The following is a 22,625-nucleotide window of genomic DNA, read 5'->3' on the forward strand; positions in this document are numbered from 1 at the left end:
GAAGGAGACTATTCTAAATATTTATATGTAAGGCCCTGGGAGCATTCGTAAGCTAAATACCGTACGTATGTTCTCTGTAGACACCTAACTTACAGTCAGTCGAGGAAATACACTTGCAAGAAACCATCACCAGGACCTTCATGCTATTTAACTAGATTTTTCTGTTCCTGGGGCCTGGGGTCCAACTACAACACTCAGAAGGTCCAGATCCTGACCGTGGGCCGCCAATTGACCTAGAAGATAAAAATTAGATAAAATAAAAGAAAAAAAAAAAAAAAAAAAAGGACGGGAATTAAAAGGATAGGTTTTTTTCATATTTAGACAGTATGATGATGATGATGATAATAATAACAATAATAATAATAATAATAATAACACTCATCACTTTAATTTTGATATTAGACTATATACGTATATGCTTTCACCGCCGGATTGTGTACGTACTGAACTTGACTGTCAAGGAAAAAGAGGAAAATAAAGCTATTATTATTATTATTATTATTATTATCATTATTATTATTAGTAGTAGTAGTAGTAGTAGCAGTGATGATGATGAGGATAAAGATAATAAAAATAACAATAACAAGAACATTAAGAACAAGAATAAAAACAGGAAGAACAAGTAGTGCTAGTTACTATTCATGTTGTGAGTCGTAGCTTCACGGTCGCACACGTGATGGTACTGCTCGTATGCTGGGTTGGATAGCGGCACAACAGGCTACAAAAGTTCCACATCAAACATGACCAGACACACACACACACACACACACACACACACACACACACACGGCCCGGTAGCTCAGTGGTTAGAGCTCTGGCTTCACAAGCCAGATGACCGGGGTTCGATTCCTCGGCCGCGTGGAGATATTTGGGTGTGTCTCCTTTCACGTGTAGCCCCTGTTCACCTAGCAGTGAGTAGGTACGGGATGTAAATCGAGAAGTTGTGACCTTGTTGTCCCGGTGTGTGGTGTGTGCCTGGTCTCAGGCCTATCCGAAGATCGGAAATAATGAGGTCTGAGCTCGTTCCGTAGGGTAACGTCTGGCTGTCTCGTCAGAGACTGCAGCAGATCAAACAGTGAATTACACACACACTGGCGGTAGGAATTTTCTCAATTCAAGTCAAGGATCATGGATGCATGCCGGTGGTTGCATTGAATATGAGAGAGAGAGAGAGAGAGAGACGACACATTATTTTGGTCAAAGAACGTCCAGGGTAGGGTTGCCAACTCCCTGAAAAATAAATAAGGGATACCTCGTTGGCAGGGCCGGCCGACCCGATTGCCTTCACCCCTCCCGGCGTGGTGAATTTTTTTTTAGCCGGATTCAATATTGCCATACTCGTGTGCATGTGAGTGTGGTGTCAGCTCATTGGTTATAGAGCAGGAGGGGGCTGGCAATAAGTTTACCGTAAACTTTCATGTAAATCGCCCTCATCAATTATTTCCATTGACATTTTACAGACTTTCTGATTCTCAAGTAAATACGGAACAAAATGCGTCCCTTTTCAGTTCAACACAGGACGCGTACTTTTGCAACAAATTATCACAATGATGATAACAATCTAACATCTCTCCCACTCCCTGACCCCAGTGTGTTGTGTACGTACGTTCGCTGCCACTTGCGTCACTATCTTTTCCTCAAGTTAGTCATATCCCATGATGACATCCTGTGAAGGCTTCCATGTACAACTGCACAATATAAAATAAGTACAATAATGATAATGATGATGATGAATAATGATATGCAAAAGAAATCATAGTTAACAAATTCATTCCCTTGTCGCTATCTTTTGAACACACACACACACACACACACACACACACAGTGACCGTTCATGTCTATCATTTCGCAGATCGCCTCGTCAAGGTGGTGTGTAGTGTGTGAAAGATGTCAGTTAGTATATTACTCTCAAGTCAGACTATGTCATAAACGTGAACTTTGATATTCCTTCAAGAGGATCACGAGTTCAGCGCGTGATTCTCATTCGAGACTACACGGCCATATTTCACATAAACACGTGATCCTACACGGTTTGTCCGTCGTATGACACATGAATGATATCAGTATGTGTTTCGTTGTACTAGTATACTAACACACATGACTTATGAAATACATTTGGTCAATACGCATATCGGCTAGATAGTAACAGACGCAACATCAAGGAATTAATGAAAATATATGCAACCCAGCCCTTTCATGCTACCTACAACCAACTCCCCAACCCCTTATTCTCTAAGAATAATGAAGGTGTAATAAATAAAAGTGAATTTCGAGGAGCAACAACTAGTGCTTAACAATTAATTGATGAAAGCGAATCCACTACAGAATAAAAATGTTCCATGTATCAAGAGTCGAATGCTCACTGAAGCAGATGTTGAAAGTTATGAAGGAAGTTCTAGGAACATTACACGAAGATGTACAATAACTCATGTGTCATTAATATGTCAGAAACCCAGGTGAGTAGAATAAACGAATAAAAGAGAGAAAAGTTCAAGGAGGAAAAAAAAAAACCTTCATAACCGACTGTACCAATGATAAGGAAAATTACAACACAAAAGTCAATGCAATAAAGTCAAATAGCCTTAACAAAATAATAAATTGAACTTTCGAACACAAGAACTTATATATGCTATGTAACTAAATAAAGCAAGTAAAGACGGAAGCAGTTTAACCTCCGTACAGAGATGAATGAATGGCAAGTGGCAACTATACTAGCGAGTGGCGACATCTGGAAATGTTGGCAGCGAACGTTCGGGGGACGTGATGTGTGTGAGCCTTGGTGTGAAAGAATGCGGTTGGGTCATGCTTCCTTTCTTATTTGTTTTCTTGTTTATTGTTTGAACTTCCCTATTCACTAAATGTAGATCGTTTTGTCTTTATTTCTAACTAGTTATTAGTTTATTTTCATGTGTTTTGTTATATATATATATATATATATATATATATATATATTTTTTTTTTTTTTTTTTTACATACCTATAAGGCGGGTTCACACGTGTCACTATGCGACTGAAGTTGCAAGTCGCTAGAAATATTGACTGAGCCCTTCTAGTCGGAACACGTTCACAGATATTGGCTGGGAAGTATCGGCTGATTGGCGAGAAATAAATGTAAACAAACAGCTACCCAACAAGACGTCTTCCTCTGGTGACGATGACGATTGCGACCAAATTAATTAATCATAAATATTCAATTCTCACCTTTAACAGCACCCTGCATAGAGGGAAGCAGTCAACGGAGAGGGGCAGCTATCTCATCGAACGCTGCTTTGTGTAAGCCTCTTTTTTTTTTTTTTTTGCTGTAGAATTCACTTTTAGGGTCCCAGATGTGCTCTTTTTTTCCCTCGTCAATTCCAAAATCTACTCTACATCGACACCATATTTTCAGACCTTTCTCCGTGACGTCACAACGTAAACAAAATCGCAAATCGACTGAACAAGACCAACATGTTGGTCTTGTTTTACTACTGGTGTTTGTCTAGCGATTGGCAAAACCAGCCACAAAACAAGACCAACATGTTGGTCTTGTGCAGTCGATTTGCAACTTTATTTATGTTGTGACGTCACGGAAAACGGTTTGAAAATGTGGTGTTGATATAGAAAAGAAGATTTTGGAGTTGGTGAGGTAAATAGCACATCTGGGACCCTAAAAGTGAATTCTGCAGAAAAAAAACCGCAAATATAGGCCTTCGATGAGATAGCTGCCACTCTCCGATGACTGCTTCCCTCCATGCAGGGTGTTGCTGGAGGTGAGGATCTATACTTGTGATGATTTAATTTGATCTCAATCATCATTGTCACCAGAGGAAGACATCTTGTCGAGTAGTTGTTTGTTTACAGTGACTTCCCGCCAACCAGCTGATACTTCCCAGTCGCTGTGTGAACGTGTTCCGACTAAAAGGGCTCACTCGATACTTTTAGCGACTTGCAATTTCAGTCGTATATAGATACGTGTGAATCCGCCTTTATGATTTTCATTGTAATTCTATAGCGTTATCATATACAATTTGTTTCTTTAGTTACTTTTCATACCAAATTCTCTCTCTCTCTCTCTCTCTCTCTCTCTCTCTCTCTCTCTCTCTCTCTCTTACATTTATTGGTCGCTTTTTCACTCCTTTTTGTAAGCAACTCTTCACTAAGTGCATACATACAATTACCCTTGTTTGTTTCATTATCAACGTCTGAAAATTTCCAATTTAAAGTTATGTTGCTCTTTATCGCTTTAGGCTGTATCCTTATTAATTATTATAGGAATAGCTTGTCACTGATGATCCAAATCGCTCGTTTTAGATTATCAATAAAATCATGAAAACACTCCAGAAAAATTTTATAAGTATATACGAGGTTACTAAAAGTAATCGAAGTAAGACTACGTACTGTACCGTTCCTTTTCATGACCTAGGACGTGTTGAGGAGTGAACATTCACCTACGTAGGTGGGAGAAAATTTTATCTCTCCACTATAGGCAAGTACAAATTAAAAGGCGCATGGCAACATCGCAAAATACCATAACGTAACTGCTGACACAAACGAGGCTTGGGTAAATTGATCAAGTCAGGAAAAAAACTAATCAATACAAGCAAACACAAATTCATGCACGTTATCAGAATAGTGGAGGGGGTGGGATTCTGACTGACTGTCCGAGGTTGGAGGAGTGTGGGCTGGACTCCCTTGGCAGCAATAAGCAGCGCGAGAACTAGTCGTGCGGCAGCAGTAGGAGCCGTAGCACTAGCTGGCAGTTCGGTCGGTACACTTCTCTTCTAATGGCGACAAGTAAGTTCTTGTTGATTGTTGAATGACACACACACACACACACACACACACACACATATATATATATATATATATATATATATATATATATATATATATATATATATATATATATATATATATATATATATATATATATACATACAATCATTCACACTACATACTTGATAAAGAAATAGGGAAAGTGATTTGTTTATTCATTTACAATGTGGACTCTCTCTCTCTCTCTCTCTCTCTCTCTCTCTCTCTCTCTCTCTCTCTCTCTCTCTCTCTCTCCTACATTTTTCGCCGTACCTAATCAACTTCCCACACCCGGACTCCCTAACCTCAAGGACAATAGATGGCTTGTTTCAACATGGTTTTACTTTGGCGTCACTCGACTACGTCATAATGGGATACCCTGATAATGATAACGATAAACCTATCTGTCCCTAATATTACATAACTTTATAGATAACGTAATATAGAGTAATAAGTTATTTCCCCCCATTGTATTGTTGCTTAATCTTCAGTGTTTATTGATAATGGTGGGAATTAGAGTATCATGCATCAACAATGTTACCTAATTTGATTGTTCATTTATCATTACTACTTTATTATTATTATTATTATTATTATTATTATTATTATTATTATTATTATTATTATTAGCTTGCGTATTTTCTACCTATAGGATGTATATTTCCAAATTCTGCAGTAGAATTAATTTAAACCATAATGAGTATTGAAAAAAAAAACATTACTTCATTATAAGAATATTGCAATTTCTAAGAACCTCTACTACGTATGAGTGAGTCATATTGAGTTGCCATTAGAAGCAATGCAAAAAGAAACGCGGTAGTGAACATTTCCTCGTTAACAACTGCTATAGATAGTCATGTTACAAGACTTAGGTTATATTTCATAAACAATAAGGACGAACACTGGGTACTGGAATTGAATAAAGTTAAAAATGTGGTGGGAGGAGGCAAGCAAATAGCAAAGATGGAGTGAAGGTCGAGATGCGCGTAGTTCTCTTCCCAGACGCCCACTGCGCCACTCATCGAGTCGACAGACTGCCAGCGGCAGCCATTGCCTTGTGCTATTTCCACCGTGACAGCTGTTCTGCTTTGGGAACGTCTAGCCACACCTTATCCGGCTGTGTAATTATAAACCTTTAATCGGAAGGAAGGAAGGAAGGAGCGGCTAAATGAGCTTTAAACAAGGTGAATTTCAGTGAACGTTGTCAGTGTTTGTTTGTTGGTAGTGGAAACCATTTCGCTGCTCTGGTGAGGGTGAGTTTGCATGCAAAACAGCGCTTGCCTCTGTTTTCACCACTTTCTAGGATTGTTATTGACCGGAATCTCGTCATCCGCTCATAACAAACTCTAGCTTAAGGGATTTGGGGTATTCGAGGCGATCTTTCTCTGCACCATTAATGAGTGGAAGGGGGGTGGGGTAGAGAATTTCACGGTATCAGGCCTTCGAAAATAGATCCATCCACCTGGGTGTAATACAGTGCTCTTCCCTACTCAGTAACTGTGTACTGTTTATGATAATTTGTGCCTAGAATATTATTTTTATAATTTGGCATGTTAAATAGTAAATACATATATAAAGCAAATAATTGATTAAAACAAAGATGTTTCCCAGTGACCTCTGTTATTAACTATTTTTTTCTTTTCCTCAGATAAAATGAGCCCTCAATGCATGATGGTGTGCATGTGAGGTGGAGTGTATTCAGTGATACAAGCCTCCGCAAGGAAAGTTATGCTTCACAGCTGACCTTATTACGAATTCATTGTTTTAAAAGTATATTGTTTGGAAGGACATCACTGAAAATTAAATAATTATTACTATACTTTACGTTTAAATACTGTGATAACGTGTGTAACCTGATTGGAATTGCCCAGCTACACTTTTGTGAATTGGAAAACACAAGGATAGTTAACAGTGTTACTGCTACATCAATGATGGGTGATGCAAGATTTACATGTGACCAACTTAGAGAAGAGTTGTGCAGAGTCAATACTTTTGGAGAAAATAGTAACATACCCCTGAAAGATGACCTAGCAAAAGGTGGATTTTATTTCACACAAATAGGACACAAGGTGAAGTGTGCCGGCTGTGGGCTGGAAGTGGACACTTCCAGGATTAGTTCACCCCAGGAAGTGTATGTCCTTCACAAGGAGAAGTCTCCCCAGTGTCAGTATTCGGTTTCTCCGCCACTACCTCAGAGCCGCACCAAGAAGTTTACGTCCTACGACAGTCTAAGATTTGAAAAGGAACGACTTGAAACCTTCATTGAGTGGCCTGTTACATGGTTGAGTCCTGCTGAGTTGGCCAAGGATGGCTTTTATTATCTGAGAACAGCTGATCACTGTGCATGTGTGTTCTGTAGAGGCATTGTTGGGGCATGGGAGAAGGGAGATACCCCACGGGAAGAACACCAACGTCATTTCCCGCACTGCCCTTTCATCAAGGGCCAACCAGTGGGCAACATTCCCCTAGTTCATGGCAGCATCATATCCCGCATCACCCCGAGTCCTGAGGCATCCCCAGCTCGCCCTCTCAGCATGGATGTGTGTGGCTCAGGGAGACCAATGCCAGGATCTTATCCAGAAAGCAGTGAGTTCAATATTTAAATTGATGTTTTTATAGTTTTAGTGAAACAAGACTAAGTTTGTAAAATGAATTGTGAAATGGATTCACTGAATGGGAATCAGACACTTTCAAATATAACTTTTTTTAAATGATAATTATTATAGTGTATCTTAAATGACTTTATCTTGCCTCCACAGGTCCTCCCAAGAAGACAGGCTTTGAAGGTATAGGTCTGCCACAGCACTCTGGCCCGAAGCGGAAAGATTTCATCTCTCAGCGTGATCGGGAAGACAGCTTTGCTCAGTGGCCTGAGATGGTGAAGCAGAAACCAAAGGAGCTAGCAGAGGCTGGTTTCTTCTATTGTGGTGAGTATTAGTATTGGTAAAAGCACACATGTTTTGGTGAGAATTTAGATATAGGGCAGATTAGTAGTAATAGGTTTGAATGGTGTCAGTCAGTAAGTTTATCTTGCATTTTATCAAGAATAAAAAGAATAAAAAAAAACAGATTCATAAATCTTAGACATTACAAACATGTTTGCACTTAGCAAATTCATACAGTGTAAATCACATGAAACGTATTTCATGTAGGTTTGAGTGACCATGTGCGATGCTTCCACTGTGGCAATGGTCTTCGTAACTGGGAGAAAGATGATGACCCATGGGAGGAACATGCAAGGTGGTACCCAGAATGCAACTACGTTCTAGTCAAAAAAGGACAGGAGTTTATCGACAAGGTATGTTTCTTTGTTTGTGTCAGCTGGAAATGCAACCTTTGGTTATTGGAAGATTGCTAATACATCATGTGACACACACACACACACACACACACACACACACACACACACACACACACACACACACACACACACACACACATTAATTACATTATATATGTATATTCACTTTTATTACACACCGCGTAGTGTAGTGGTTAGCACACTCGACTCACAATCTAGAGGGCCGGGTTCGAGTCCCGGGGCGGTGAGACAAATGGGCAAGACTCTTAATGTGTGGCCCCTGTTCACCTAGCAGTAAATAGGTATGGGATGTAACTCGAGGGGTTGTGGCCTCGCTTTCCCAGTGTGTGGAGTGTGTTGTGGTCTCAGTCCTACCCGAAGATCGGTCTATGAGCTCTGAGCTCACTCCGTAATGGGGAAGATTGGCTGGGTGACCAGCAAGCGACCGAGGTGAATTACACACACACAAACTAACCTCCGCCAGTCTTACATAGCCTGATGCTACTACATATAAAAGGAACTGCTTAAGCTTTACTATTATCACACAACATATTGGTAACAGTCTCAGCTGTACCAATATAATCACAATAATAATAATAATTAAAAGATTAATAATTAAGGTAAAAGATGGAAGATATGAAAAGTGATTTTTCTCTGAAAACTAACTGTTGCAATGGTGGTAAAACCTTGAAAAGATTTAAAGCAACTTCCAGCCATGAATATCAGTCCATATGTCACAGACAACACCCCTCTCTAAAGATGTGTAACCAGAACCTGTAGTGCACATATTCTTAGTTGCATTCTCTTAACTTTTTTAAAAATGACATGTGGCCTTTTCCTGTCCCTGACATTTTCTTGTGAACTGAGCCAGCCACCATTCCATACATAAAAGAAGAAATTGAATGCAATCCCATTTGTTTCAAATTAAATGCTCTAAAGGAGAGGGAACCCATGCTCACAAAATAGACATGTCACAGATAATATGCTGTTCCTGACTGAATTAGTCAACATTCCTCCAAGAGTTACATCAAATGTTTGTGCTCCAAGAGAGACGTCACAACCGTGCAGCATTTCAGTTCAATGAATGTGACAGGCAGCAACATCATGCGTTTGTTGCCAATTTTTCCAGACAACAGTATCTGGATGTCATCTGGGAGATTATGATACTAATGGTATTGTTATTTGTGTTCAGGCCTGGCCATCACTGATCCATGGAAATTTAGTGAGTGATAATGTCAAGTGACTTAAGTAATGTATTGTTCTGCACAACCATAAGAACACTTAACACTTCTATTCTCATTAAAATAAAGTGTGTTGATCCAAAAGATCACCCTCCAGTGATACCATTATCATCAGCATTACTAATTACTGAACAATATACACTATAATGGGTGAGGACACCTAGTGCAGATGGCCTTGTTAGAGCCCCATCATGCATTTACCTGTTCCTCTAATGTTCATGATTGTATAATGGACTGTGTCAGTGTACATAGTCCAAGATGATGAGCTATTAACTCTATTGATACTCAGAACCACATTGACCATCATAGAAACACACTTCATGTTCTTTATCTGCTCAACCTTACAAAGCTGCAAACAGAAACTTGAAACTGGAAGGATTCAAGAAACCATGATGTCTTCCATTATTGATGTAACTTTGCATTTTATCCTCTGATTTGCTTAAGGAAAATACTTTGATAAACATTATTGTTGTACAGTGTACCAGATAAGTGGTTTTCAAATTTTGGGTCACAGAGACAAAGTGCATATATCACTGAACATTTCCTTCCTCTTTACTGTGAAATGTATAATCACAAAGGATTGAAACGTTCTGAACAGTAGCGCTTATGAAAAGTTTGAGAACTTCTCTTCTAGATGACAAAAGTTCCATTCATGTTGTTTGTTTAGCTAGCTTTACTTAAATTAAAAGATGGACAAAAGAATCAAGTTGAATTGGTCTATGTTTTGTTAAGTATTTAGTAGAAGATTAAAGGACTCTGAGTGGCATTACAAGTGATTGTCAAAGTGTAGTCAGTGTATGACAATGAAAAGTAAAGATTATGAGGAAAAAACAAAGCATGAAAAGTTGCCTGTTCACTTTATGGAACTAAGATATTAACAAGATAAAGACTTACTTAATTTGATCTACCTGAGCTGTTGAATATTTAATTCTTTTAAGGTTACATAGTCTGACCATTTTATGAAGATCGTTTAGGCGTTGGCTTTTTCGGGGATTTCCCGGCCTGCTCTGCCAAACCTTGTGCTGGGTAAATTAAGGGATTAGAGCTTATGTGTGAATGAGGACCTTCTCTCTCTCTCTCTCTCTCTCTCTCTCTCTCTCTCTCTCTCTCTCTCTCTCTCTCTCTCTCTCTCTCTCTCTCTCTCTCTCTCTCTCTCTCTCTCCACACAGAATTTACATTTCATGCAAATATATTTCTATCAGATATAGAAAAATAGTAAATTACTAAAATTTGAGAAAAGAATCTGCCTGTCAGTCAGTCAAGCTGCCCCTCTCTCTCTCTCTCTCTCTCTCTCTCTCTCTCTCTCTCTCTCTCTCTCTCTCTCTCTCTCTCTCTCTCTCTCTCATCCTGGGTGGTAGCAGGAAAGGAAGTGACCCATGGATTAACATGGTCACTTTGACCTGTGACCTCACTCGGTCAGACGGTCACCCAGAGGGATGTGACAACGCTCGGAGGAAATGTTGTCAAGTTTTGTTGTATTTGCAAAAACAATGCAAAATATATTTAAGAATAAACACAAATTACTCTAACTTTCCTCTTTAGAGCTTCACAATGTATATGTATTACAACACCATTCAGTTAGTAAGTATTAAGTACCTGACTTGAGGTGCATATTGAAACAAGTGTGACAACGCCGCAGGCCGGGAAATCCCCCAAAAAGCCAACGCCTAAACGATCTTCATAGAATTGTCAGACTATAGTATGATTATTACATTGGTGTGATTTTACTTTGAATAAAGTATCATAAGAAAGACACATCTGTACATTTTTTTGCTACACACACAGTTGAGACAATGAATGAATAGTAGCATAAAATGCTTTTAGTTTATAAGGATCATTATTTATGGAAATAAGATACATTGTTGCATTTTAAATCACTTATACCAGATTTTGTAAGTTGTCTAAATACCATTGCAAAATTTGATTCCTTACTGAACTCTGTTTTAGTACTTATGACAAGTGGTACGTATTAATTACTGCTCAATATTTTTTTTAATGTTTGCTTTGTATGGCTAAGGAAATTTAATTTCCCTTACAGGTGAGGCGTGAAAAGCCACCATATCTGCGATCTCAGCCAGCCAACAAAGCCAGCTCATCGGCTGGTGTTCATACAAACATAACTGAACAAGAACTTAACCCTCTCATGGAATTGGACATCATAAAGGCCACATTAGCTATGGGCTTTCCATCAGACAAGGTTCGATCAGCCCTTCGTAGAAAATTGGAGCAGACAGGCCTGCCATTCCTCAGACTGGAGACCTGCATTGAAGCTGTCCTTCTTTACATGGAGGAGGAGACACGCTTAGCTCTTCATCAATCATCCAGGAATGTGGAGGCAGAAGCAGCAGCTCAGCAGGGAGCTAAGATGGAGGCATTGCAATCAACCAATGTCACACAGGCTACTACTACCACTGCTGCTACTGCTTCTACTTCCTCCTCCTCATCCTCCTCCTCTTTATCGTCATCTGCTGGTCCATCCTCACACTCTGATCCAGTAGTGAGTTCAGAGGAGCCCATGGAGACAGAATCGTTACCCACAACCCCAACTGATGATGTTCTAAGCCAGGCAGACCAGGTCATTGGCTTGGCAGAACAGGCTCTCAATGCTGCCCCCACTTCCTCTTCTTCACCAACCCCAAATCCTTCAAGAGGAACCTCTCTTGTTGCCTCTACCACCTCTACTCCCACCACTCCTCCTCCCTCTGGAACTCCAGCTCCTGTCACTCCCTCCACTTCCACCCTTGGCTCATCCTCTTCATCTTCTCCCAAAGCTGTGAAGAAGGCAATGAACAATCCGCTCTCTGACAGTGACAAGCCTACCACTTCAGGAAAACCTCAGACTTGTAAGTATCTGATTAGCTTGAAATTAATACATTTTAACAGTAATCAAAATCTGTTTTAAAGCTGTGTATTTGTTTTTCATTGCATTATTATTAAGTATATTTGTTATTAATATTTCTGTTACATAATGCAATTTTGATTATATGATTTACTCTTATGTTGTGGATTATCTGTCATTAATTCCTTTTATGTTTACCCCACAGCCCAGGATCTTGCTGCTGAGCTTGAAAAGATCAGAGACTCCCACATGTGTAAGGTTTGCATGGATGCTGAGATTGACATGGTGTTCCTCCCCTGTACACACATGGTGACCTGCTCATCGTGTGCTCTCGCCCTTTCCCAGTGTCCCATTTGCCGCAATGACATAAAATATGCTATCAAACCCATCCTTTCTTGAACATTTTATCTGAGAACTTTCATTTGAAAATTTTGTTTTTAGAATTTGTGTTCTGTTAGAAAGTCAGTTAACACTTTTTTTTTTTTTTTTTTAATACCATATGGACTTTTCACGGGAATTTATGGGCTAAAGGGGATACTTTTTGGGGTATCTCTATCTTGAAGCCTATCCGCTAGGAAACTGTTGCCCCAAGTGAGGAAGCCCAACCTACACTCAGACCGTGGACAGGATTCAAACCCTTACATTTGGAGACCTCTCGGACCTCAAAGATCTTGGGTCCAGCCATCTCGGAGAATGTTGACTGTTGAGTTTGGTAACTTTGTGATTGTATTTCCTGGAGGGTAACTTTTGGCAAATTACCCTGGCTGATAATTGCCTTTTATTGCTTTACAACATTCAAGAGGCAGTGTGATGAGTGACATGAAAAGGTGGATTAAGCCTGTAACAGCAACATTGGGAAGGACATTCTTAGTTAACTTGGTAGGATGACAATGGTTTATATCTTTAATGAGATGGCCACCTGCCTTGATATGTGATTACTCTAATAACCCAGAAAGTATACTGTGTGTGCTCACTGAAAACGGTAGTATTCAGCTTAGTGTGTCAAGTAATCACAAAATTGTATACCTGTTTTTTTTTTTTTATTTATTTATTTTTTTATTTTTATTTTTTTTTTAAGCTTGCTACACATTCACAAATTTAGGAGAGCTTACTTAAGTTCACTTTTATTGAAATAATTGTTTGTGCTCTCAAAAATCCCTGAAACTTTTTTTGGTTGCTAGTTGAAGATTGGAAAATTAACTTCATGTTGTAGAAATCTTATTTAGTTGCCAATTCTCAGGAAACATGATTATATATACGTATATATTGAAACATTCTTGTCAGATTATTTGAAATCATGTATACATATTTATACATACACATGCATTATAGAGCATTAAATGTATGATTCACTATTCAAGCATGATCTAGTTAACAGTACTCTCACATACATATGTATATAATGTAACTTGTCAGTAAGAAATGGTACTGTACATATTGATATAGAATGAAGCATAAGATAGCCAGCTAACTGCAAACATGGCCAGTGTTTTCTAGTTTAACTAGCTTGGCAATATTTAAGGTTTGTTTAAGTGAAGATTATTCATTTTTATCCCACCCCTTTCCCTGCCTCTTGGATAACTTCGGCTGTGCTTGGTTTAAGGTCGTTTGGTACATACTACCTACAACAATTACATAAAACAATGCACCTGCATGATTTCATGGAAATGCCAATAAATACATTACCAGCAATTGGAGTTCGTCGTTTTATTTATGTTCATAGTTGACTGACTGACGTGACAGGAGCGGAGCTTTAAGCAAAACCAAGGTTTAGGAGGTTAATAATTATAAATACTTGCAAGTTTTGGGTTTTCTGCTTGGCAGAAAACATCTGGCTACGTTTGCATTCCTCAAAAACAAACAAAAAAATAAATAAATAAATAAAATAGTAAAATAAATAGCGTAAACTATCCGGCGAGTTTGCTCTTTTTTTTTTTTTTTTTTTTCCTCACCGAGAGAGAGAGAGACTGATACTTTATTGTTGAATTAATAAGGAAATACAACAAAGGAGGAGCATGGACCTTGCCACCCACCTCCTACTTAAGGTTTATATATATATATATATATATATATATATATATATATATATATATATATATATATATATATATATATATATATATATATATATATATATATATATATATATATATATATATATATATATATATATATATATATATATATATATATATATATATATATATATATATATATATATATATATATATATATATATATATATATATATATATATATATATATATATATATATATATATATATATATATATATATATATATATATATATATATATATATATATATATATATATATATATATATATATATATATATATATATATATATATATATATATATATATATATATATATATATATATATATATATATATATATATATATATATATATATATATATATATATATATATATATATATATATATATATATATATATATATATATATATATATATATATATATATATATATATATATATATATATATATATATATATATATATATATATATATATATATATATATATATATATATATATATATATATATATATATATATATATATATATATATATATATATATATATATATATATATATATATACACACACACACACAGTAAGTCCTCGTTATAAGGTACTGTACATAATATGCGTTCCTGAAAAGCTTACCGCATATCGAATTTACTGTATACCGAACCCATTATAACATGTAATAATAAGGAATGCGTTCCAGCACGTCAAGTCACCCCTACAGAAATGAAAATACATGAAAATAATTATTTATTAATTAATTAATTATTATTATTATTATTTTTTTTAGTAAAGTACTGCGCAAAAGAAATATACAGAAAATGTTTTTATTTACCTTTCAATCGCCATGTATTCTATCAGATGATGTTCTTCCCGAGGCCTAAGGACAGTAGGGATTTCAGCCCTTATTACTTATCTTCCGCAGAGTGGGCAGGCGAGGATAAGACGTCGTCGTGTGCACTGTCGGAAACAGATGTAGAAGGGCCAGCTGTAGCAGGGTCGGCACGTTTCAATAGTTTGAAGAAAGAGGATATTGAGGAAGGGCCAGCTGTTGCAGGGTCGGCACGTTTCAATGGTTTGAAGAAAGAGGATATTGAGGAAGGGCCAGCTGTTGCAGGGTCGGCACGTTTCAATGGTTTGAAGAAAGAGGATATTGAGGAAGGGCCAGCTGTTGCAGGGTCGGCACGTTTCAATGGTTTGAAGAAAGAGGATATTGAGGAAGGGCCAGCTGTTGCAGGGTCGGCACGTTTCAATGGTTTGAAGAAAGAGGATATTGAGGAAGGGCCAGCTGTTGCAGGGTCGGCACGTTTCAATGGTTTGAAGAAAGAGGATATTGAGGAAGGGCCAGCTGTTGCAGGGTCGGCACGTTTCAATGGTTTGAAGAAAGAGGATATTGAGGAAGGGCCAGCTGTTGCAGGGTCGGCACGTTTCAATGGTTTGAAGAAAGAGGATATTGAGGAAGGGCCAGCTGTTGCAGGGTCGGCATGTCTGACTGGCTTGAAGAATGAGTAGATGGAGGACTGTTTAGTTGTTTTTTTTATCATAGATTTCTTGATAAATCTTGAAACTTTTCTCTACGTCATGAGCCAATTTGCTACTCCTGGCAGGATTTGGGTCACGTTCCTTAATGGTTTCCAGAGCTTTTTCGATACCACCGAGACATTCTTTAAGAGTTTTGATGTCCAGAACACGCACAGGTTCTTCCTCGTCTCCCTCTTTTTCTGCCTCCTATGATGCCTTGTCTTGCTCTATAATTTCCTCATTTGAGAGATGTTCAGCATGGCTTTCCAAAAGATCTTGAACATCATCATCATCAATTTCATCGAAGCCCCATAGCGATAATGGTAAATTAACGTAAATGGGCAAGGGATTCCTGCCCATTAATGGCTAATCGTATGGTTCGATTAACGTGAATGCGTTGCCCATTAACGTTAATGTACCATTATCGCTATGGGGCACAACATATGTATGTATGTATGTATATATATATATATATATATATATATATATATATATATATATATATATATATATATATATATATATATATATATATACACACACACACCGCGTAGTGTAGTGGTTAGCACGCTTGACTCACAATCGAGAGGCCCGGGTTCGAGTCACGGTAAGCGGCGAGGCAAATGGGCAAGCATCTTAATGTGTGACCCTTGTTCACCTAGCAGTAAATAGGTACGGGATGTAACTCGAGGGGTTGCGGCCTTGCTTTCCCGGTGTGTGGAGTGTGTTGTGGTCTCAGCCCTACCCGAAGATCGGTCTATGAGCTCTGAGCTCCCTCCGTAATGGGGAAGACTGGCTGGGTGACCAGCAGACGACCGAGGTGAATTACACACACACACACACACACACGGTAGCTCAGTGGTTAGAGCGCTGGCTTCACAAACCAGAGGACCGGGGTTCGATTCCCCGGCCGGGTGGAGATATTTGGGTGTGTCTCCTTTCACGTGTAGGTGCTGTTCACCTAGCAGTGAGTAGGTACGGGATGTAAATCGAGGAGTTGTGACCTTGCTGTCCCGGTGTGTGGTGTGTGCCTGGTCTCAGGCCTATCCGAAGATCGGAAATAATGAGCTCTGAGCTCGTTCCGTAGGGTAACGTCTGGCTGTCTCGTCAGAGACTGTAGCAGATCAAACAGAGAGAGAGAGAGAGAGAGAGCTAATTAAAACGAAAGTGTTGTATCAATATGGTTTAAATCACACATGTTATATAATTACATATTGAATAATAATTACACGAATAGGGAGCCGATGAAAACGATAAGCAGACCTTCATCAGCTGGGCAACCTGACAACATCAGCTGACTGGTGGTCGGGAGAAGCGTGAGGTAGCCTTTGCCCCGGGGATAAATTTGCGCCTCGTTCTCAACACAAACCTCATCCCCACTAAATACCTCCACTAATTCCTTGAACATGAATTCTGCTCAGGAGGTACACATCACGGAGTCAGTATTGAGGTAACTTTGGTGAATAGAAGCGCATGTGATCAAGTGATTTTATACATCATAAGGCAGAGATGATTTTTGCTTAGAGATTTGTATGTGCACATTTTCCTCTTCAGTCATTGAATATTGTAGTAAGTGGGGGTAGCTTAGTGTAATGGGTTTGTGGTGCTGTTCTATGACTCTACATGCCTGTCTAACAAAGTCAATATGGGTAAACTTTCAGTGTCGTGCAATACACGTCTTCTTTTCTCTCTCCCAATTCACGATAAGTTTAGGAACATGTTAGGAAAGCATGATTTTAGTGTGGAGAAAGCAAACATTTCACTTTTAATGTTTACTCAAGGTCCCAGTATTATATGTAACATCAGAAAGTAAGATCTTAAAAGTAATAGCTTTGTAATTGTATTGATCATTATATATGTAAATTAAAAATGTATTAAATGTTTATGTCCATCAGAGGAATCACCCCACGGCGGCCCCTCAGACAGAACATGACTCCTCTGCAGGCATCAGAAGAGTCGGGTAGGTAACACTTTGTGTTATGAGCAAATATGCCTTGCTTGGTTTGTGTGTGTGTGTGTGTGTGTGTGTGTGTGTGTGTGTGTGTGTGTGTGTGTAATTCACCTCGGTCGTCTGCTGGTCACCCAGCCAGTCTTCCCCATTATGGACCGAGTTTTATGTCACAGCCTATAGTGCTTGTAGATATACTTGAAGAGTATGCAAAGTGCTGTCCAGTTTCCACCAATTAGCAGCGCAGGCCATTGTATTTATAGTGGTACCCATATTAGGGCCCATATCACCATCCAAGCACATCTTTGTGTAAGGCAATTACACCTCCACCTAGAACCTGGGTTCTAGGTGTGTGTGTGTGTGTGTGGGTAATAATAAAAATAATTATAATAATAATAATGATAAGGTTTGTTAGTAATTGCAGTACATACATACTGAAAATATACATATGGGAATTGATGGAGACTTAAGATTAGAACCTTAACTTAGCTATTTATAGCTTGCACCATGGAGGGGAGCACTATGATGATAACGGTCAGTTCTTGGGGCCTGGAGTGGCATGACCACATTTGTGTGTCATGTGGCGTGGATCGGCTGGGGCGTGTCAGGGGGAAGGAGATGTCATAGCCGTGAGTGGCGTAGCAGGCCTCTACCCATCTTGACGAGGGCCGCTTGGTGTCTGGTAGCCAGTGTGGGGAGATCGAGGGTAGAGAGGGCGTGATCATAGTCAGTATAGGCAGGACCAAGTATGATTCTGCAGGCCCTCTTTTGAACATTTTACAGTTGTTAGTGTTGAGTGCAGGTGAGGGAGGAAGACCACACAGGTGAGGCGTACATAAGTTTAGGCAGGATGAAGGTGATGTATATCCCCTTTAACTCATCAGCTGGTGTGCCCAGTGACTTAAGTGTGTGTGTGTGTGTGTGTGTGTGTGTGTGTTTGTTTGTTTGTTTGTTTGATCTGCTGCAGTCTGACAAGACAGCCAGACGTTACCCTACGGAGCGAGCTCAGAGCTCATTATTTCCGATCTTTGGATAGGCCTGAGACCAGGCACACACCACACACCGGGACAACAAGGTCACAACTTCTTGATTTACATCCCGTACCTACTCACTGCTAGGTGAACAGGGGCTAGACGTGAAAGGAGACACACCCAAATATCTCCACCCGGGAAGCCAGCGCTTTAACCACTGAGCTACCGGGCGTGTTTCACCATTTGATCTGCTGCAGTCTCTGACGAGACAGCCAGACATTACCCTACGGAACGAGCTCAGAGCTCATTATTTTCGATCTTCGGATAGGCCTGAGACCAGGCACACACCACACACCAGGACAACAAGGTCACAACTTCTCGATTTACATCCCATGCCTACTCACTGCTAGGTGAACAGGGGCTACACGTGAAAGGAGACACACCCAAATATCTCCACCCAGCCGAGGAATTGAACCCCGGTCCTCTGGCTTGTGAAGCCAGCGCTCTAACCACTGAGCTACTGTGTGTGTGTGTGTGTGTGTGTGTGTGTGTGTGTGTGTGTGTGTGTGTGTGTGTGTGTGTGTGTGTGTGTGTGTGTGTGTGTGTGTGTGTGTGTGTGTGTGTTATTCACCACGGTCGTCTGTTTCCCTTAAGGAAAGAGCTCAGAACTCGTAGTGACCGATCATCAGGTAGGACTGAGACCACACCACACTCCACACACTGGAAAAAGCGAGGCCACAACCCCTCGAGTTACATCCCGTACCTATTTACTGCTAGGCGAGCAGGGGCTACACATTAAGAGGCTTGTCCATTTGCCTCGCGGCTTTCCAGGACTCGAACCCAGACACTCTCAATTGTGAGTCAAGCATGTTAACCACTACACTACGTGGTGTGTGTGTGTGTGTAATTCACCACGGTCGCCTACTGGTCATCCAGTGTGCATGCGTGCGTGTGTGTGTGTGTGATTCCAATAGTCAGGCAGGCACATTAATGGCTGCATCACCACAGCATATGCACATATATCATGATAAGACATGGTTGGTTGATGGCTGTTGTGTATGCCTTCATCATTATCTGATCATGGCATGCTGTAGCATTTTTGAAAGGTCTCTATGTTTGTTTTTGAGTGTTACTTTAGACCCATAATACCAAATGAATGGTAAATTTGATATTTTCTCAAGTAGTCTAACATTAGTAAAGCAAATTTTTCAGCTAGTGATTCATATCTATTTTTTTTTTTTTTTTTTTCCCCACAGATGATGCCAAAGAAGAGGAGAAAAGTAGCCAGTCTTGGCTATCAGTTTGGGAGAACATAATCTGCTGGTGCAGATTTTACCTCCTCATTCCTTCCAATGCCAAAATTGCTTACTACCTCTCCACCCTCCTGGCACTGTCCATCGTTCAACACTATGTGGATCTACCTCACCTGGAGAGCATTACAGGGAAGCGCAGTGTCCTCAATCAGGTGAGCAATTGTATTCATCATCATGTTGTCTTGCTATGGCTTACAGTGAGTGGATTGATAATTAGTCACATTTTTTTTTTCTTCTTTGAGAATTTGCTGATTCTGCTAAAATTATAGTTATCCGTGCAATAGGTCATAATTATTAATTTTTTTATTGACAAAATAGCTAATGCTGGCCAAAATTTACTGGACTTTGGTGATCACTCTTGGTGTAATTATAATGTATATACCTGATATTGTTCTGATTGTTCTCATGGACACTAGTATTCATCTAACTGTGATGACTATCCATGGCCAATTTATCCCATCAAATCATTATTTTAGTATTTCTATAATACTGTAATATAAACAAGGGCATTTGGTCTATTTGGCTTAAGGCATACTTCTGCTGAATTTAAATAACTTCATTTTTTTATTTTCAGGTTTTTGTTAAAAAGGGTTGGGGCTTCACCCTTGCTGTGTTCCTTCCTTACCGCTTTGTCTCCCTCTTCCTTCATCCAAAGTTGAGGGTTAGTTTGATGCAGCTCATTGTCCGTTCAGCACTGACAACCTTCTTCTTCTTCATCTGGTGTCAGGTAACTTGATGTGTGCTGCTTACTTATCCATCTAGTTATCTTTTTATTTCTTAATGACACATATTATTCAGCCATATAATTACAGTGGTACCTTAGTATATGTCCATTTTGGAATAAGTCCAACTTGCTATATATAGTACATATTTGATCATCCATCCAATTGTTTTTTGTTCTGTATCGATACATGTTATACAATCATCCATTTAATTACTTTTCCATCTTTATTATCAATACAAATCTCATTTTTCATAATTATATTTCAGGTTCTCTTCCCTGTTATTGACAACTTCTCAGCTACCTGTATTGCTGGAAATGAAACATTGCCCCTGACCAAGGCTCAGTGCTTGAGTACTGATGGACGGCAGTACTTCTCCTTTGACATATCAGGACATTCATACCTCCTCACATACTGTGTCTTGATTATGATGGAAGAGAGTAAAGAAATAATTTACTTTGTCTGGCTTAAAAGACAGCTATTTGATGAAGCTGCTAGAATTAGAAAGGAAGACAGCAGCTGGCCTGATTTCGATGAAAAACAAGTTAAGTCCTTAAGAAGAAGATTCCCCAAAGTGTCTCCAGTTGTAGCTTTCACCTTCTTTAACATGAGTATTTTGGCATTGCTCTGGGACTTCATGCTCCTGGTGACCACACTTTACTACCACACCTTTGCAGAGAAAGTGATTGGCACTGTACTTGCCCTTCTCTCATGGGCCTTTTTATATAGGAGAGTCTTTCCTTGGTTGTTTTCACTGAAGATATTCAGATCCTAGCATGACAGTTTTTAATTAATTTATTCATTGTATGGTTTTAATGTTTTATATGTCACATGCACATAGAATTGTTTATTTATTTTTGTTAATACTTTTTATAATGATGCCATTAAAGGAGCAGAATATGTGAATCATGAAAATTAAAATGAATGACATGCCTGTACATAATTAATGATCCAAGAATCCTATTTTTGTAGTAGATGTAAATATTTTTTTACAGTAGCCAGGAATCAAATGGCATTTTATCTGAAGTACAAACACTGTTATGAAAAAAAATTTGTAACATAATTGAAGCCACATGGCTCAGGTTGATAACCTGATTTCATAATCAGGTTATCAAACATAGCCGGTTTACTCACATAAAGAGTTTAGAGGCACATTGGGGATTGTATTTTTATTACAATGAGACAAAACATTGCATCTTGTGTTAAGGGATGCCTTATTAACCTGGTATATAAAAGCTTATATTCTAGCATATGTTTCGAACGTTATTCAATATCTCAACATGGGTAGTAAGGTTTTAACAAGTAAAAACGGTCTTCCTTTGTTGTTTTGTTTATCTTTTCCAATGATGGGTTTGTGGAATGAACATGGTCATAATCGAATGGTAACTAAGCATGAAATGGGACAGATACCATTTCCTCTTTTCTGAATAGGAATTATATATATATATTTTTATATATACGTATATATATATATATATATATATATATATATATATATATATATATATATATATATATATATATATTACATGTGGGACAAGGTAAGTTATGAAATATAATTCACCATATCAATTTATTCACGTATAACTACTGCTGCCATTATTTCTTGAAAGTTCCTTGTTCCTAAACACTTAACATCGCCAATGTTGACTGACTGAAGCACAGTTCGATAAAGAATAGTGCTGTATATATGTATATAAATGATGAATTTACATCAGTAGCGCGCAAGGCGACGACGCAACACAAGGCAGCATGAGAGCATGATGAAGTTTGAATAAAATCTATCGGAAAAGCACCGATTAGGGAAAAGAAGTTAGGTAACAGATTAAAGTAAAAATACCAAAGATAATCAATCTATTATCAGAGGCATAAAATATCAAGAAAATACTACCCATATCTTTA

At 38.6% G+C, this 22,625-nt stretch overlaps 2 protein-coding genes across 5 annotated transcripts; both read left to right on the forward strand.

Moving 5' to 3' along the window:
- Positions 1–4,622: 4,622 nt before the first annotated feature.
- Positions 4,623–13,871, forward strand: LOC123502963 (baculoviral IAP repeat-containing protein 7-like). Of its 2 annotated transcripts, none has more exons than XM_045252256.1 (6): positions 4,623–4,772; positions 6,442–7,379; positions 7,553–7,720; positions 7,946–8,091; positions 11,374–12,178; positions 12,380–13,871. In XM_045252256.1, the coding sequence occupies exons 2-6, from the start codon at positions 6,722–6,724 to the stop codon at positions 12,571–12,573; spliced, it is 1,971 nt and encodes a 656-aa protein (XP_045108191.1). In that variant the 5' UTR covers positions 4,623–4,772; positions 6,442–6,721; the 3' UTR covers positions 12,574–13,871. The 2 variants fall into 2 exon arrangements, with proteins under 2 accessions (XP_045108191.1, XP_045108190.1); XM_045252255.1 differs by lacking the exon at positions 4,623–4,772 and adding an exon at positions 5,509–5,977.
- Positions 13,872–17,021: 3,150 nt separating this feature from the next.
- LOC123502964 (acyl-coenzyme A diphosphatase FITM2-like) lies at positions 17,022–22,044 on the forward strand. 3 transcript variants are annotated; one of them, XM_045252258.1, is made up of 5 exons: positions 17,022–17,207; positions 17,665–17,729; positions 19,945–20,153; positions 20,576–20,728; positions 20,992–22,044. In XM_045252258.1, exons 1-5 carry the CDS (start codon positions 17,176–17,178, stop codon positions 21,496–21,498), a joined length of 966 nt encoding a protein of 321 aa, XP_045108193.1. In that variant the 5' UTR covers positions 17,022–17,175; the 3' UTR covers positions 21,499–22,044. The 3 variants fall into 3 exon arrangements, with proteins under 3 accessions (XP_045108193.1, XP_045108192.1, XP_045108194.1); XM_045252257.1 differs by having other exon boundaries at positions 17,027–17,219; XM_045252259.1 differs by having other exon boundaries at positions 17,030–17,193.
- The last annotated feature ends 581 nt before the right edge of the window (positions 22,045–22,625 follow it).

Source organism: Portunus trituberculatus, chromosome 13 (assembly GCF_017591435.1).
Source record: "Portunus trituberculatus isolate SZX2019 chromosome 13, ASM1759143v1, whole genome shotgun sequence".
Taxonomy (NCBI): Eukaryota; Metazoa; Arthropoda; class Malacostraca; order Decapoda; family Portunidae; genus Portunus; species Portunus trituberculatus.

Bases quoted from the DNA above. Each gene is read 5' to 3' on its own strand.
- LOC123502963 (XM_045252256.1), top strand. From the start codon at position 6,722: ATGATGGGTGATGCAAGATTTACATGTGACCAACTTAGAGAAGAGTTG. The intron at 7,380-7,552 runs GTGAGTTCAATA...TTGCCTCCACAG, and splicing joins AGGATCTTATCCAGAAAGCA to GTCCTCCCAAGAAGACAGGC. The intron at 8,092-11,373 runs GTATGTTTCTTT...TTTCCCTTACAG, and splicing joins GACAGGAGTTTATCGACAAG to GTGAGGCGTGAAAAGCCACC.
- LOC123502964 (XM_045252257.1), top strand. From the start codon at position 17,176: ATGAATTCTGCTCAGGAGGTACACATCACGGAGTCAGTATTGAG. The intron at 20,154-20,575 runs GTGAGCAATTGT...TTTTATTTTCAG, and splicing joins AGCGCAGTGTCCTCAATCAG to GTTTTTGTTAAAAAGGGTTG. The intron at 20,729-20,991 runs GTAACTTGATGT...ATTATATTTCAG, and splicing joins TCTTCTTCATCTGGTGTCAG to GTTCTCTTCCCTGTTATTGA.